This window comes from Capricornis sumatraensis, chromosome 10 (genome assembly GCF_032405125.1).
Source record: "Capricornis sumatraensis isolate serow.1 chromosome 10, serow.2, whole genome shotgun sequence".
NCBI classification, from domain to species: domain Eukaryota; kingdom Metazoa; phylum Chordata; class Mammalia; order Artiodactyla; family Bovidae; genus Capricornis; species Capricornis sumatraensis.
The window spans coordinates 92,806,989-92,821,900 of NC_091078.1; the positions used below are offsets into that span (position 1 = coordinate 92,806,989).

Consider the following 14,912-nt stretch of genomic DNA (forward strand, 5'->3'; position numbering starts at 1 on the left):
GAGAACGGCCCCTCCCCACTTTTAAACATTCTGTAGTTTGTGTCTCAGGAGAACCCATGTGCTCCCTCCCTGAGGAAATGCCACGGCACTGCCTGGGGCTGGACTTGAGGGCGGGCAGCCACTGACGCAAGCTCGGACACACTCCTTGCCAATCCACACCCCAGGACGTGATGTTCCAAGGCTGACAGACATCCAGTAAAAGATAATGCTGCAAGACCTCAGGGTCCCCACACGCAGAAATGCACGGTGGGATTCTATTTTCTTAGTCGGGGCTGTGGGTCTGAGGAACGAACTGCTCTGAGGGAAGCCACTCCTAACCCTGGGGAACAGGATGACTCTACCAAACAGGGAAAACTGAGTGGAAGCTGCCTGTGGTCCTCAAACCTCCCAGACTCCACTCTGCTCCTAGGCCCACAGAACTGGGTGGGGCTGAGTCGGAGCACACAGGAGAGGGGCTGGTTACCCCCTGAAGCTGTCACAGCCCCACTGGAAGGCTCGGCTCTAGACAACTCCTGGGAAGAAGCCACCTAGCACCAGCGTGCCCTGGGCTTCTTCAGCACTGCCTCACCTGAGGTCTGGGTGGGCTCCAGTCCCCAGGGTGCAGAATCCCAGCCCCTGCTGCCCTGTGCTCACCTGCCTCCCCACTCAGGCCAGGAGCCCCCAGGGGCAGGGGCCTCACCTCATTCCAGTCAGTGCCCAGCAGAGTGTCTGGCACTTATCAGAGGTCCAGTAAATGATTATGAGAATGCAAAGAGGTTCTAAGCTAACTCACAAATATCAGGAGGCATCTTCAAATTCAACAACGATGGCTGAACAAGGGTTGGGAAGTACCAGCCTTCCCTCCAGTGGGGTCACCTCTGCTGAAGCGGCCGGGCTACCTGGCAGCCAGCACAGGAAGGGGGCTCTTCTGGTTGGGGGGCCATGAACTGTCGGGCACTCTCTAGGCCTCTAGGGAGCCTCTCTGCATGGCGTGTCTGTACACGTAAGGGATGTGCGTGCACGCCTGGATGCACACAACAATCAGCTGGGTTCTCCTCCCTGGAGATACCACAAGAGGAAAAACTCCATTTTGCAGGCTCACTCTTGTTTACAGCTGCCTCCGAAGACCAAAACTAAAACTCTGTAAAATTCATGAAATATACGGTATTTGGGCACAATACCTTACAACTGAAATTCAACAATGAGATTATGAAGCCAGGACTAACAGGTTCTGGTGGGGTTAGGAAGAGGTCCCTGCTTCAGCTGGGATGCTCTTTTTACATTCCTTCTATTATCTCACCTCAAAAGAGACTGTATCTCCTTAAAGGGACAGATGATGCTTTTTAACTCATGACTTTCACAAATGAAGGACTTCGTTTACCAAAGTTCTCCTGCTTTCCCACACCATCTCCCTCAGGGTATGTGCAGGGGGCTCCAGTCTCACCCGCACAGCTGGCCTGTGAGGTGGTATGTGCATGTGTGTGTGTGCTCAAGGAGACCAGAGTGTGCACAACACAACACTCTGTGGCATACTTTTGCAAAGTCATGTTAGACCTGCAAGAGAAGAAAAGGCTGGTGGTTGGGGACCACACTCTTTTTGGCCATGACCTGGCTCAAGCCTCTCCAGGAGGGACCTGGCTGACCCCTCCCTAGCCTGCTCCAAGAATGACAGAGCTTGTACACCCCGCTGGTGACATGGGAAAGTCAGCTGCCAAACGGATTTTTGAAGCATACGTCTCTTTTTCAACTGCTGTCTCTGAAGTATGTCAGATCTTGGGCTACGGACATGAAACCATGGGTAGTCTTGTTCAAAAAAAAAACAAAGAAGAAGAGATAGCATTTGTGGAGGGACAAGGCATCATGACATGCAAGAATGGAAGCACAGGGCAAACGGCACACCAGGTTGCATGCATCCCCAGAGCAGCCTGGGACACCACTCCCAAGCCCCCACATGCTATGCTGGGCAGGGAGGACGTCACTAGTAGCACTCAGGGAAAAGTGCAAGTTGCCAAAATATCTTACAAACTGAGGGACCCTGAGGATGGCTTTCCTAAACTACAAATGCCAGCCTGATGAAAAAGGCAGGCCAGCTCTCATCCTGGGCTACCCATAGGAACTCTCTGGGGATCTTTAACACTCTGATGCCTGGGTCCCACTCCAAAGATTCTTATTTAAAGGACCTGAAGTATGCCCAAGCTTTGGGTATTTTTGAAAGCTCCCAGGTGGTTCCAACTCAGCCTGTCACTCACAACAGCTCATTCCCTTTAGATCTGGAGCAGCCACACAGAGTGGGGCTACCAGAAAAGCCCACACAGGCTGTTACAGCTAAGCAATGGGTTCTTCTGGGGTTGATGCGGGTTCAGTACTCAGATGGATGCAAACTGAGTAGGGTCATCCCCATCTTCCTTTCGAGGGATGGAGGAGGCTCACAAACCCAGGGAGCTGGTGACAGGTATAAATGGACCGTGAGCACGACATCGCTCTGCTAGACTCCTGGGATCAGCCACAGGACACCCCTAGAGGCCAGGACACTAGGGAAGGTCTCACTCCCCAGGAAGCTTCTACAGTCAGCACTGAGGGCTAAACGGTCAGTCTTCAATAGAGGGATTTCCAGTGCCACCCTGGGCCCTGGGCTAGATGGCCTTGGTAGCTTCTTTTTGGGATGCCAGTCTTCATTCTGAAACCCTACAGGAGGATGGACCCTCAGCCTTAGGAAGCCAAACTATACACCAGGGTTTGGAAAGCCCCTTCCCACAGGGCTCCTAAGCAGGCTCTTGAGATGTAGGCTCCAGGCCAACCCCTCTGCAGCTACAGGAGTCAAATGAGCCCTGAGTTCCCCAAGCGCACAGGGAGCAGTCTGCATTTATGCATTAAGTCTCATCTGTTCCCGAAAAAAAAAAAAAAAACACTGAAAGGATGCCAATCCAGACACAAAGCAAACCAAGTGAGAGTGAAAGTGGCTCAGTCTTTGCAACTCCGTAAGACTATACAGTCCATGGTACTGTCCAGGCCAGTATACTGGAGTGGGTAGCCATCCCCCTCTCCGGGGGATCTTCCCAAGCCAGGGATTGAACCCAGGTCTCCCACATTGCAGGCAGATTCTTCACCAGCTGAGCCACTAGGGAAGCCTGCGTTTATGCATTAAGTCTCATCTTTTCCTAAAAAAGCTGAAAGGATGTTGTTTCCCAATCCAGATAGGAAGCAAGCCAGCATCCCAGCAAACCAGTTATTCTGAAGCATCCTGGGGAATTCCTATGGGGAGCCTCTGACTTCTGACCTGACAGGTAACACCTCTGGCACGGAAGGCTTCTGTATTGGGGATTGCTAAGTCTGTCTCCAGAAACCAGCTACCTGGTTCCTGGAAAAGGGTGAGCATACAGCATGGAGGGCTGAGCAACCTGACTGTGGATTCAGAACAAGAGACTGAGGATAGCTGTGGGTCACCTAGTCCACCCTGGGTCCACGACAAGTCAGCGACAGTTCTGAGGTGCCTGGGAGTGAGCTCCCTACTGTTGCTCTTGAGTACCAACAATGCAGACATGGCTTCTAAACACGTGTGCTGCCTCCCCAGCAGCAACGATAAAGGCCAAGTCTAAATGTCAGCGAGAGCCATTCTCTGGGTTATGGAGAATACGAAGCTGGGCCATTTCTCCACTCAAGAACAAACAGGCATCAAAAAAGGAGCAAAAACGAGCTCTCCAGTCCTCATCTGACATTTTAGCAGCTTGATGATGTGATGACCAACTGTGATGAAGACAAGTCCATGAGAGCTCTCAAACCACGACTGTGGCTGGGTGGGTATTGGGGAGGAGGGAGCAGGATGAGGAGGGTTCAGTGAGCATGCAAGCAGGACAACGGAAAGGGCCATCCAAACTGTTTTCACAAAGAACACAAATGCAGGCTCGATTTCTCATTTCCAGGTCAGATCAACTCATTCCTGTGACTACGCTGGTCTGTCACAGAGCCAAGTGTGACTGACCAAGATGGCCCGAGCTCAGGTGCCAGGCTGGAGACACGAAATAGGGCACAGCAAACAGTTTAGATGACCGCGACCCACAGCACTCCCGTGAAATTCAGCGAAAACCAAAGGTGGGGAAGCCAAAGACAAGAATACAGTCTTTTGAGTGCTTTTGCTTTAACGACTTCACCGTATATATGTTTATATATACTTGCCGCTACAATTTTCTAAAAACAAAACCAACATGAAAATCAATTAGGCAACAGAAAAGATCAACAGAGGTTGGGAGAGACAGCACAGCAAATTAAACATTGCAAAAAATGATGACTTATGGCAGCTAAAAACAGCCAACGATGGACCAAGAATATTCACGCTCAGCTGAGTCAGGAGTGCGAGGGGCAGGCCACCAGGGAAATCTTGTGTGCTGCTTCCCTGCGGAAATCGGTGTGGGAGAGGGCAGGGTGGGGGAGCCACCGGTTACACTGGGAGAGTTATGTCACCAGAGGTTAAGGACACCTAGTCTCTCTTGTCTCTGTGCTGTGGCCTGCGGGTCACAGATGCCCAGTAAAGATGTGATGAAGGACTGAGTAAATGAGAAGGTGGCCGTGAGCATCCCTTCTACACGGAGGCCCAGCACAGAAATGCTGAGGCCCCCTAAGGTCTCCTACTGGCCCAGGGCGTTGAACTGGCACTGCTCCCGGCTCAGGGAGGTTTGGTCTCAGGCTCCATCTGACTAGGGGAAAGGTCACAGTTACTGAAAAACAGTACAAGGATGTTAACCGGTGTGATTTTTGAAAGCCTGATGGAATGTCAATGAAAGCCTGTACTGCACAGACACCCCCAAGTCAAAGGCTAACTACAAAATGGTCTGTGGGCTTTTATAGACCTGGGGCTTTCCTGACCAATGCAAGGTGAAGGGGGACACGTCTGAGACACCGCTGAGCAGGGCTGAACCAGACGGAAGGTGCAGTGGGCTCAGCCCCAGCACGCGGTGAGGCAGCCAGGAAGCTGCTGTGCTTCTGCGGGTGCACCAGAGCGGGGGTCAGGCATTACGCAGTCGGGCTGCCCACCTGGTGCACAGACCTTGGCCACATCCTGGCGCACAGAAACAAAGCATGAAGTCCACCACCTGCACGACAGCGCTCCAACGAGGTCTGCTCAAAGTATCATTTATGATATTTTCACTTGCATTACAGACTATCTCTGACTTAAGGGTCTGGTTCCAGAATGTTCACGTAAGTTTTCTTTGATGGAGGCTGTAAGTGCTGTATGTGGTGAGATGATTAGGCAGGCAGATGTCTGGTCGTAAACTGAGAAGAGAGCCCAGGGCCACACAGGGAGGGTCCTGCTGTTCTCCCAGCATCAGATTATTTTATAACCAAGCATAATTTACACATGAGGAATGGCAATTTTATACCTGACTCGGGGAGTACTTCACATAACGTGGAATTTATAGACATCTAAGCTTATGGAGGTCGGCGGATCTATGTACCTAAGTCTAACAAAATACCATTTCAGTACCTGGTCATGGCATGAAGTTGAGTGTCACGAGGCTTAACTCACATCCTCAAGGACATGGTAGTGTCTTACAGTTCATTTCCCGTATTATTACAAGGAAAACCTACATTTAAAGTAATGATGCTGTGTCTCCCTAACACTTTGGGGTTTTTTTAGCAAGTACATTCATAAATACTCCTATCATTTTATCATTGCAATGTACCTACGAAGCAGGGAAGGCAGACATCATTCACCCTGGTGGGTGCATGAGGGAACTGAGGCCCAGACCCAGTGGCCCACTCCTCTCTACTCTACTATCAGCCTGGCCCCCAACGCAGTGGCATACAGAGATCTCCTTCTCCTTATTTGGTAGAGGCTATCTGGGCACCAGGATGGACCATATGATTGATCCCACAGACATCAGCCAGGCAAAGCGTGGCAACCCATTCCCAGCCAGGCATCGGGGGCAGAGGGTCAGGCTGGCACCGTGGAGCAGGAATCCCCACACAGCACACAGCAACCCACCCCATGCTCCACCCATCCCTGCAAAGGGCTCCACGCAACCTGGCACACATGCTTGACACCCACAGAGGCCTGCCGATGCACTGGGGACCGACCAGGTGGGCAGGGCCGGTTCTGCCTGCAACAGGCCCTCCTGATCGAGGCATGGGTCAGATCCCAGAGGGGCCAGTGGGAGGTGGTGCTGCCCTTTTTTTGGAGCCTCTGAGTTTTGAGGAGGGTTCTCCAGATGTTTCCTAAAGGGTGTGTGTGGGGGTGTCACTCCATCTACCACACTGCTCCCCAGCACAGGATTCAACTGGGTGCAAGACAGGAGCGCTGACACCCTCTCCTGATACATTTGAGGGCCCCCTGCCCTCAAATCTGCATCACTACTTGGGGAGCTAGGATGGGGATGTTCTCCAGTGTCACCAGTAGGGCAGGGTACAGGTGAGGATATCTAGGGCACGGCTGTGGGGTTTCTCTCCTGTGCCTCCACAGAAGCACGGTGGGCCCCAGGGCTCATATTATCAACTCTGTTTTCCAGCTGGAAAAACATGCACGAAGCAGCTGGAGGCCTTGCCAAGGTCAGACAGCTACTGGGTGGCAATGCTCACATACCCACACAATCAACTCCCAGCCCCTAACATCTTAAGGTCTTTACTAATCACGTTTTCATTCCAAAATGGCAATTCCGTGTTTACTTCCCCACTGTCATTCAGGGGAAGGGGATGGGGGCGGGAGGGAAAATAGTTTTTTGGAACAAAAGTGAAAGTCGCTCAGTTGTGTCTTGACTGTTTACGACCCCATACACTATACAGTCCATGGAATTTTCCAGGCCAGAATACTGGAGTGGGTAGCCGTTCCCTTCTCCAGGGGATCTTCCCAATCCAGGGATTGAACTGGGGTTTCCTGCATTGCAGGTGGATTCTGTACCACCTGAACTAACAAGGAAGCCCTTGGAACAAATGTGTGCCTGAATTTCTAAACGTGTGTAGAGGCGCGTGGGGGAGGGTTTCTGGTCTCGTCCACATTAGACTTAACATAAACAATTAGGTTTATAGGACACAAAGTTGGCTACTTACATTCACTTCAGTTATAGCAATATCAACGACGCTACCAACAACAATTAAGGCATCAAAAGTGTTCCATGCATCAGTGAAATAGTGCTGTTAGGCAAGCAGCCAGAAGCCACAGAAGGGAGGAAGCACAACAGGAAAAAAAGAAGAAAAGGACAGTGTTATAAAAGGGGAACGTTCTAGCACAGAGCCACTTGGCTACTTAAAAAATCACCCTAAAATAAAAATATACTAGGTACGTCATTTTGGATATCACTCTGACACAGCAAATAAAAACAGTCACAAGTCCCTGTCTTGTCCTGCCTACTGCACCATCGTCAGTCCCGCCAAAGACGATTTGTGTCTCAAAAGGCCTGCGGATCAAGTCCTACACTAAAAGGCCTCTTTTCCACGCTCTCCCTAGCGAACTCCCGGTTTTGGATCAAGTGCGATCGGGCTCTGTGACTTGTCCAGGTGATGCAGTGCAGGGTGGGGTGGGTGTGCAGACAGAGACAGGACGGGAGGCGCCCCGGGCGGGCACATACTCACGTCGGCTTCGCTGAGGGCCACGTCTACAATGCTGCCGATTACGATGAGGGAGTCAAAGGTGTTCCAGGCGTCACTAAAGTACCCCTGGACAGAGCAGGCGGGGGCAGACGTTCATGAGCATGTAGGAAGGAGACGCCATGCCGACCACATGGGGACATACCCAGGCCCTGTAGCACCCATAGAAACCAGGAGCCAAAGGGAAGTGACCATACCATCCACCGGTGGAGAGGGATGTGGGGCGGGGCACCTGAATGTGTGAAAGAGTCCATACGCACTCGCAAACACACGCACGCATGCATGCACGCACACACAATGCAGATCTTGGTCCTAGGCGGCACTGGACCAAGCCACATACCTGCAGGACAAACAAGAGGGAGGCACGTGGCAACCCTGCCCTGGCACCCAGAGTCAAAACCCCAAGCTGAGGGAGAAGGCCCTCCTACGTCTTGCGTGGGGTCCCCAACCACCCCACTTCCTTTTCCCCCACTTGAGCACTATGACCAGCATTTCACGTTCTCACTGTGTGCCCTCAAAACAAACCAGTATCCCTGCCCCTCCTCACCAGTCCAAGTACTGCAGAGGGCATGTGCTGAAAGGAAGTCCTCACAGAGCTCTCTGTCAAAGGGACACAAAGGTTTACAGGGAGACAGGCCAGCGAGGCACACGGTCCAGGGGGGTCAGTGCAGGCAAGGTCTCACGGGGGAGGAGCACTGAGCTAGGGTGACGATGGTTGAGGCTCCCATTGTCCCCTAGAGCAGCATCAACCCCCCAAGAGGCTCCTCTTTCTCTCCATCTCTGTCTTCCCCTCCCTCTGTATCCTCCAGGCTGAGAGGGCTCCTCTCCATCCTGCAGACCCCCGGAGGCCTCTGCGACCCCCAACCCTATGCCACCTGCCCACATCCACTTCTTCCTTCAGGCTCAGCTCAAATGCCAAAGCCCTGATGGCTTCTCTGCAGGTCCTCCTCGCCTGCAGCTCCCATCCTGGGGAGTCAGAATCTCTCTTGTTCTCTGAAGCTGTGATCACTAAATCTGAGGTCTGTGCCTGAAGATCAACCCTGGGATAAGCTCTCTGCGAACGAGGACTGTGCTGACTGCTCTGCCCACCCCCCTCCACCCCCTGATGAATCTCACCCCCCAGCCCAGGGCTCTGAGCTCAGACAGTGCCTGGCACGTGGCAATGCCTCCACCTTCCATCAGCATGCATCCTCCAGGTCATTCAGCTCTGCTCTATTGTCATTGTTTTGGGTTCTTGTATCTTGTGGGAGATAGAACATCCCTCAGTTCAGTTCAGTTCAGTCGCTCAGTCGTGTCCAACTCTTTGCGACCCCATGAATCGCAGCATGCCAGGCCTCCCTGTCCATCACCATCTCCCGGAGTTCACTCAGACTCACGTCCATCGAGTCCATGATGCCATCCAGCCATCTCATCCTCAGTCGTCCCCTTCTCCTCCTGCCCCCAATCCCTCCCAGCATCAGAGTCTTTGCCAATGAACCAACTCTTCGCATGAGGTGGCCATCCCTAGGATGTAACCCAAAAATCCATGTACGCATGGCAGACACTGCATCCTCTTCTGGGCTCAGCACAGTAGCGGCTATATTAGTGCCTGTCGTCTCCTGATAGTCCCCAGGAAGCCCTCCATTGGAAGACGTAGTGGGAGCTCTGTACCCGGAGGCTTCTGGTTGCAAGGCCAACACCTGAAAATCCACTGTGTCTTTTCAACAAGACAAGACATGTTGTGGAAATAAAAACTCCGGTCTGAACTAAATAAAAAGGGGCCCAGCTTGCTTACAACTGGGTGCACTTAGTGCTGGATCAAGAAGACCAGAACAGAAGGTTCTGTGAAGTGTCAGGTCCCAGGAACTGGTATCAAGTGCAGACCCAGAGGGAGCCGCTGCAGAGCCCCGGCCCTTTATGCCACTGTGCAGAAGGTGGACAGGCTGGCTGTTCCAGTAGCTGTGGTAGAGATGTCCATCCTGATCACTGTTAATGATCCCAAGCGCATTTACAGGGGAGCTCTAACACTGCCTGAGGGTTCAGGAATTTTTAACAACTTCATCTTGAAGAATGAATGGTCTTCCTGACCAACTGCCACGACTTCTGACTCCAGACCCCCATCTCCTCTCTCCTCCCTGCCCACAGTCCCAGCGCCTCCCTCACAGTTCCTCACCCTCATGACTGCCACCTCCCAGACCCCTCTGTCAGCCTCTAACCAGTAAGCAAAAGCTTGCCTGCCCCAGCTCTGAGATCTGTGGTACACATACGTGTCTGACGGGAGGGCCTGCTCAACAATTACCACATCTCACCTCTTAGAGCTTCTCTTCTCACTAGGAGGGCCAAACTGAGAAGAAGGGCGCCCCCAGGGAAGGACAGGGCTCGTGCCCCTCAACAGACCAGCTGTGCTGGTCAGCGATAAGACCGGCACCCGGCCGCAAAGGCACGACGCCGGACCACACTCAGCTGATGATGCAGTGGGCGGAATGCCGCCACTGTACTGGACTGTGAGAACACACGTTTGTTCTCAGATTATTCACATCACTGCAAACAGTAATGCACAGCGTGCTAACTGGCGGCCTAGCCACAGAGCACACTCTTGGGGACAGAGCCTGTCCTTTCTTTAGGGGTTTAACAGCAACGCAGAGTCAGAGAGCACATGCAGGGCCTTCCCCTCTCCTCCAGAGAGGAACTGATGCCTTAGAAACACGTGGTCGTCAGGAGCGACTGGGCCTCGAGAGAGACAGAGAACAGTAAAGACCCACTGTCCCTCCTGTCGCATCCCGCAAATGGCCAGCCCCTGCCCTGTCCTGCTATGGCACCTCCCTTAGCGGAGGCCACACCCACCGCTTGCGCACTCACTCCCACTCTGCTTTAGACTTCATTTCTCAGGAGCTCCTCGCAGGAGTCTGTGTCTCTCGAGAGCGGTCAGTGTTCACCTCTGGACCACTCCTATCAGCCTATGAACTGTTCTCCAGCTGGCCCACCCCAGCCCACTGTGATGTATAAGGTCACTCAGGACCAGTCTGACAGCGACTTGACCTTTGGCGTCCCAGAACTCTTTGGCAACCTCATCGACTCCCTCTCTGCAGAGTCCACTGTACTCACTAAATCGTGCCAAATTCCAGAGGGTTCCTGGACTGACCCGCTAATCTAGGAGACAGGAGGCTGGAGCTGGTGCAGGTGCCTGGAATCCACAGGCTCTGGCCAGGTGGCTCCACTAGGGGTCCAGGGGAGGCAGAAAATGCCAGCCCTCCCCGTCTTCCCACATTCCATTTCCCGGTTTAGTAGCCTCCTCTGCAATAAAGTCACTGTCAAGTGAGTATGACTCAGCCCCCACCCTTCCCATCAAAGTCACCACAGCATCTGGTTACCAGCAGGTTAGGCCAGGGCTTCCAGCACGGCACTGCCTTCATGCTTTCTCCTCTTAGCCTGTGACAGGAGGGTCTCCTACAACTGAATGCTGAGGCTGGGGGACCCACATGTGGAACCAGCAGGCCCTATCAGCCCAGGCAGAGTTGGCCCTTATTATTTTTTGTCCTTTCTCACCCATTTGAAAGAACCAAGCAAGTCATTCCCAAGCAATAACGTCAATTATTCAAAAACACTTCTGACTCTGGAAATTCAAAATCATAACCCAGATTAACGTGGACCTAAGACCAGGAACTTTGCTGTTTCTGAGAACTCTGTTCTGATTGTCCATCAGTGTCATCTGCTGCCCAACTATAGGCTCCTGGGAGCCGAGTTGGACCCACAGCCAGGACAGAGTATAAGTGTGGCATGGGTTAGGCAGCAAGGTGCTTGTGGTGGAAATGAGAAGACCAAGTCCATGCTCTTTTTGCTGCCTGGAGTCTCTCTGCAGATTGAAGAAGCTGAGGTAATCACTGGCCTTTTGGGGTTTACTGAGGCAGCTGAATGAGGCAGTTTTCATTCCAATCCCAAAGAAAGGCAATGCCAAAGAATGCTCAAACTACTGCACAATTGCACTCATCTCATATGCTAGTAAAGTTAACGCTCAAAATTCTCCAAGCCAGGCTTCAGCAGTACGTGACCCGTGAACTTCCAGATGTTCAAGCTGGTTTTAGAAAAGGCAGAGGAACCAGAGATCAAATTGCCAACATCCGCTGGATCATGGAAAAAGCAAGAGAGTTCTAGAAAAAACATCTATTTCTGCTTTACTGACTATGCCAAAGCTTTTGACTGTGTGGATCACAATAAACTGTGGAAAATTCTGAAAGAGATGGGAATACCAGACCACCTGACCTGCCTCTTGAGAAACCTATACGCAGGTCAGGAAGCAACAGTTAGAACTGGACATGGAACAACAGACTGGTTCCAAATAGGAAAAGGAATACATCAAGGCTGTATATTGTCACCCTGCTTATTTAACTTCTATGCAGAGTACATCATGAGAAACGCTGGACTGGAAGAAAACACAAGCTGGAATCAAGATTGCTGGGAGAAATATCAGTAACCTCAGATATGCAGATAACACCACTCTTATGGCAGAAAATGAAGAGGAACTAAAAAGCCTCTTGATGAAAGTGAAAGAAGAGAGTGAAAAAGTTGGCTTAAAGCTCAACATTCAGAAAATGAAGATCATGGCCTCCGGTCCCATCACTTCATGGGAAATAGATGGGAAACAGTGGAAACAGTGTCAGACTTTATTTTTTGGGGCTCCAAAATCACTGCAGATGGTGACTGCAGCCATGAAATTAAAAGACGCTTACTCCTTGGAAGGAAAGTTATGACCAACCTAGATAGCATATTGAAAAGCAGAGATATTAACCTTGCCAACAAAGGTCCATCTAGTCAAGGCTATGGTTTTTCCAGTGGTCATGTATGGATGTGAGAGCTGGACTGTGAAGCTGAGTGCCAAAGAATTGATGCTTTTGAACTGTAGTGTTGGGGAAGACTCTTGAGAGTCCCTTGGACTGCAAGGAGATCCAACCAGTCCATTCTAAAGGAGATCAGTCCTGGGTGTTCATTGGAAGGACTGATGCTGAAGCTGAAACTCCAGTACTTGGGCCACCTCATGCGAAGAGTTGACTCATTGGAAAAGACCCTGATGCTGGGAGGGATTGAGGGCAGGAGGAGAAGGGGATGACAGAGGATGAGATGGCTGGATGGCTTCACCAACTCGATGGACCTGAGTTTGAGTGAACTCCGGGAGTTGGTGATGGACAGGGAGGCCTGGCGTGCTGCGATTCATGGGGTCGCAAAGAGTTGGACACGACTGAGCGACTGAACTGAACTGAGGCAGCTGAATCATCTACCAACTTCTGCCAGGGATTATCTAAGAAGCATTCAACCCAAGGGTTGACCCATCGTGCCAGCTTTGGGCAGAAACTGTAACTGACAGTTTTCTAACCAGCATAAGCTTTCCCAAAGGGCAAGCAGAGGCTTGGTGGAAAAACACGTTCATATTTGGTCACTCTGCTCTGCCTAAACCCCTGTGATGGAAGAGCAGGTAGTGTCTGATGCCAAGAGCCTGAACTCACAGGCTTATCCATCCATTCTTTTCTTCCTACCATCACTTTTCTGAGTAACCTGCATGTAGCAGGCATCGTGTGAGACAAACACGAGCCAGCCTGTGACCTTGAGCAGCTGCTCATCAGCTAATGGAGGGACAGCCATGGGTGGAACTGATGTTGACCATGCACACTGAGCATCTGACAGAGCACGTGTGTAGGGGAGTCGACCCTGGCTGGGCTTGGGGGACACCATCACGGAGGAGCCCACATTCCAGACAGGCCTTAAAAGACAAGGTGGACAAAGGGCTTCCAGGCACAGAAGCATGAGCTGTAGAGAAGCCCAGCAGGCTAACAGTTGGGGATGGGGGCAGAGGAGGAATGGCCGGGAACTCACAACTGGAAATGTGGCAGACATGTATGTGCGCTAGTGTTTGGTGCCGGACTTTGAATACTCAACAAAGAAATACCTCCCCCCGCACCAACCCCACCACACACACACAACAGATGCTCAGTCACCTTTGGGTTTACAAGCGAGTGCACAGACGGTGAAGGGAAAGGGCTGAGGCCAGAGGCAGGAGATGGTTCAGCAGCGGAGTGACGCAGGAAGGAGTAGGGCAGTGGAGGCTGGGGTGAGACAAGCGGGCCACCGAAGCCCTGGGCACGGACGTGTCTTACAGGGGAGAAGGAGACCAGAAGGGAGCTGTGGACCCAGGTCTTGATGGGACAGCTGAGCCCACAGATGAGCCTGATATCGAGTTCTAGTTAAGGAGAGCGTATTTCCTCTCAAGTGTTGTTATTTGGCATTAAAACACATCACTGAGATATATGTACTCACTGATGAACTGAAAAGACAATATCAAGGTTTCATTCCAGGAAGTGCAGAATATATTCCAGGAAAACCGCTGGTGCTGACTGAGCAGCCTTATTTCTGCCAGGGACCCAGAGGAGGGAGTGCTGTCCCAGGAGGTGGACGGAACCAGGTGTCCAGCTCACACCAGGGCCCACCTTGCAAAACCCTAGGGCGCCCGGGTCACTCCAAGTGCATGAGGTCAATGCCCGATGGGTGGGTCTTCCCTGGGGAGCTGACAACCCACTGAACAGCCTACTTGCCCTGCCCTCACTCCCTGGCCTCTCGACACCTTCCATGCTTGCTGAACCCACACTCCAAACAACTCTCTCCCTGGAAGGATCCCACCTCCCCACCCCGGAAGCATCCAGCTTTGCGGGAGGTGGTTCCTACTTCCATCCCCCAGTTAGGCCCTTCCTGCTTATGGAGACTAGGTGATCTCACCTCACAGAGCCTCAGACCATGTCCCTCTAAATGTGCTTTCACTCAAGAGGCCCCCATTACCAGCCAGGCCTTGCAGAGAAAAGAAGTCAGGTTCCTCCACTGGTCGCAACCCTTCCTCTTGCGATGTCTTCTCACTTCCAGGAGGGACTCTCACCCCACCACCCCACTTCAGGCTGTGTTCCACACAGCAGCATAGCCTCCAACAGTACCCCCAGGCTCCTGCCTCCCTTACTATACCCCATCTCCAGCTCTGGGGCCTCCACACTCCTGACCCTGCGCCTACAAGCACTTCTTTCCCACTGAACCCACCTCCACCCAGCCCCCAGCATCCCCTCTGTCTTCACCAGATGGCACCTGCCAGCAGGCACTCTGCCCAGCGTTCACTGACTGATCCCTGAGCACCAGGACTGGGTAAGTCTCTAGGGACCCTGTGGGTCTGTCAAGTGGGAACACTGATCCTGAGTGGGACCCACATGGTGGGCAACTCGCAAACTCAGCTGGGTCAAGGGCTATCTGGACGCCCACCCATCGGCCAGCATGTCCCACAACGGCCCCCATCCAGCCACCACGCTGCTACACTGAGGCCCACCTGAGCTAACTTCACTCTTTGCATTTCT

General features: G+C 52.3%; 1 protein-coding gene across 3 annotated transcripts in view; it reads right to left on the reverse strand.

Annotated features, from left to right (window-relative positions):
• Positions 1 to 14,912, reverse strand: part of CACNA1D (calcium voltage-gated channel subunit alpha1 D) — a 348,007-nt gene that overhangs the window by 38,531 nt on the left and 294,564 nt on the right. For all 3 annotated transcript variants that reach the window (XM_068982168.1, XM_068982170.1, XM_068982169.1), the window contains one exon: positions 7,540 to 7,623. In XM_068982168.1, the coding sequence (XP_068838269.1) occupies positions 7,540 to 7,623 (84 nt within the window). The remainder of the gene's footprint in view (positions 1 to 7,539; positions 7,624 to 14,912) is intronic.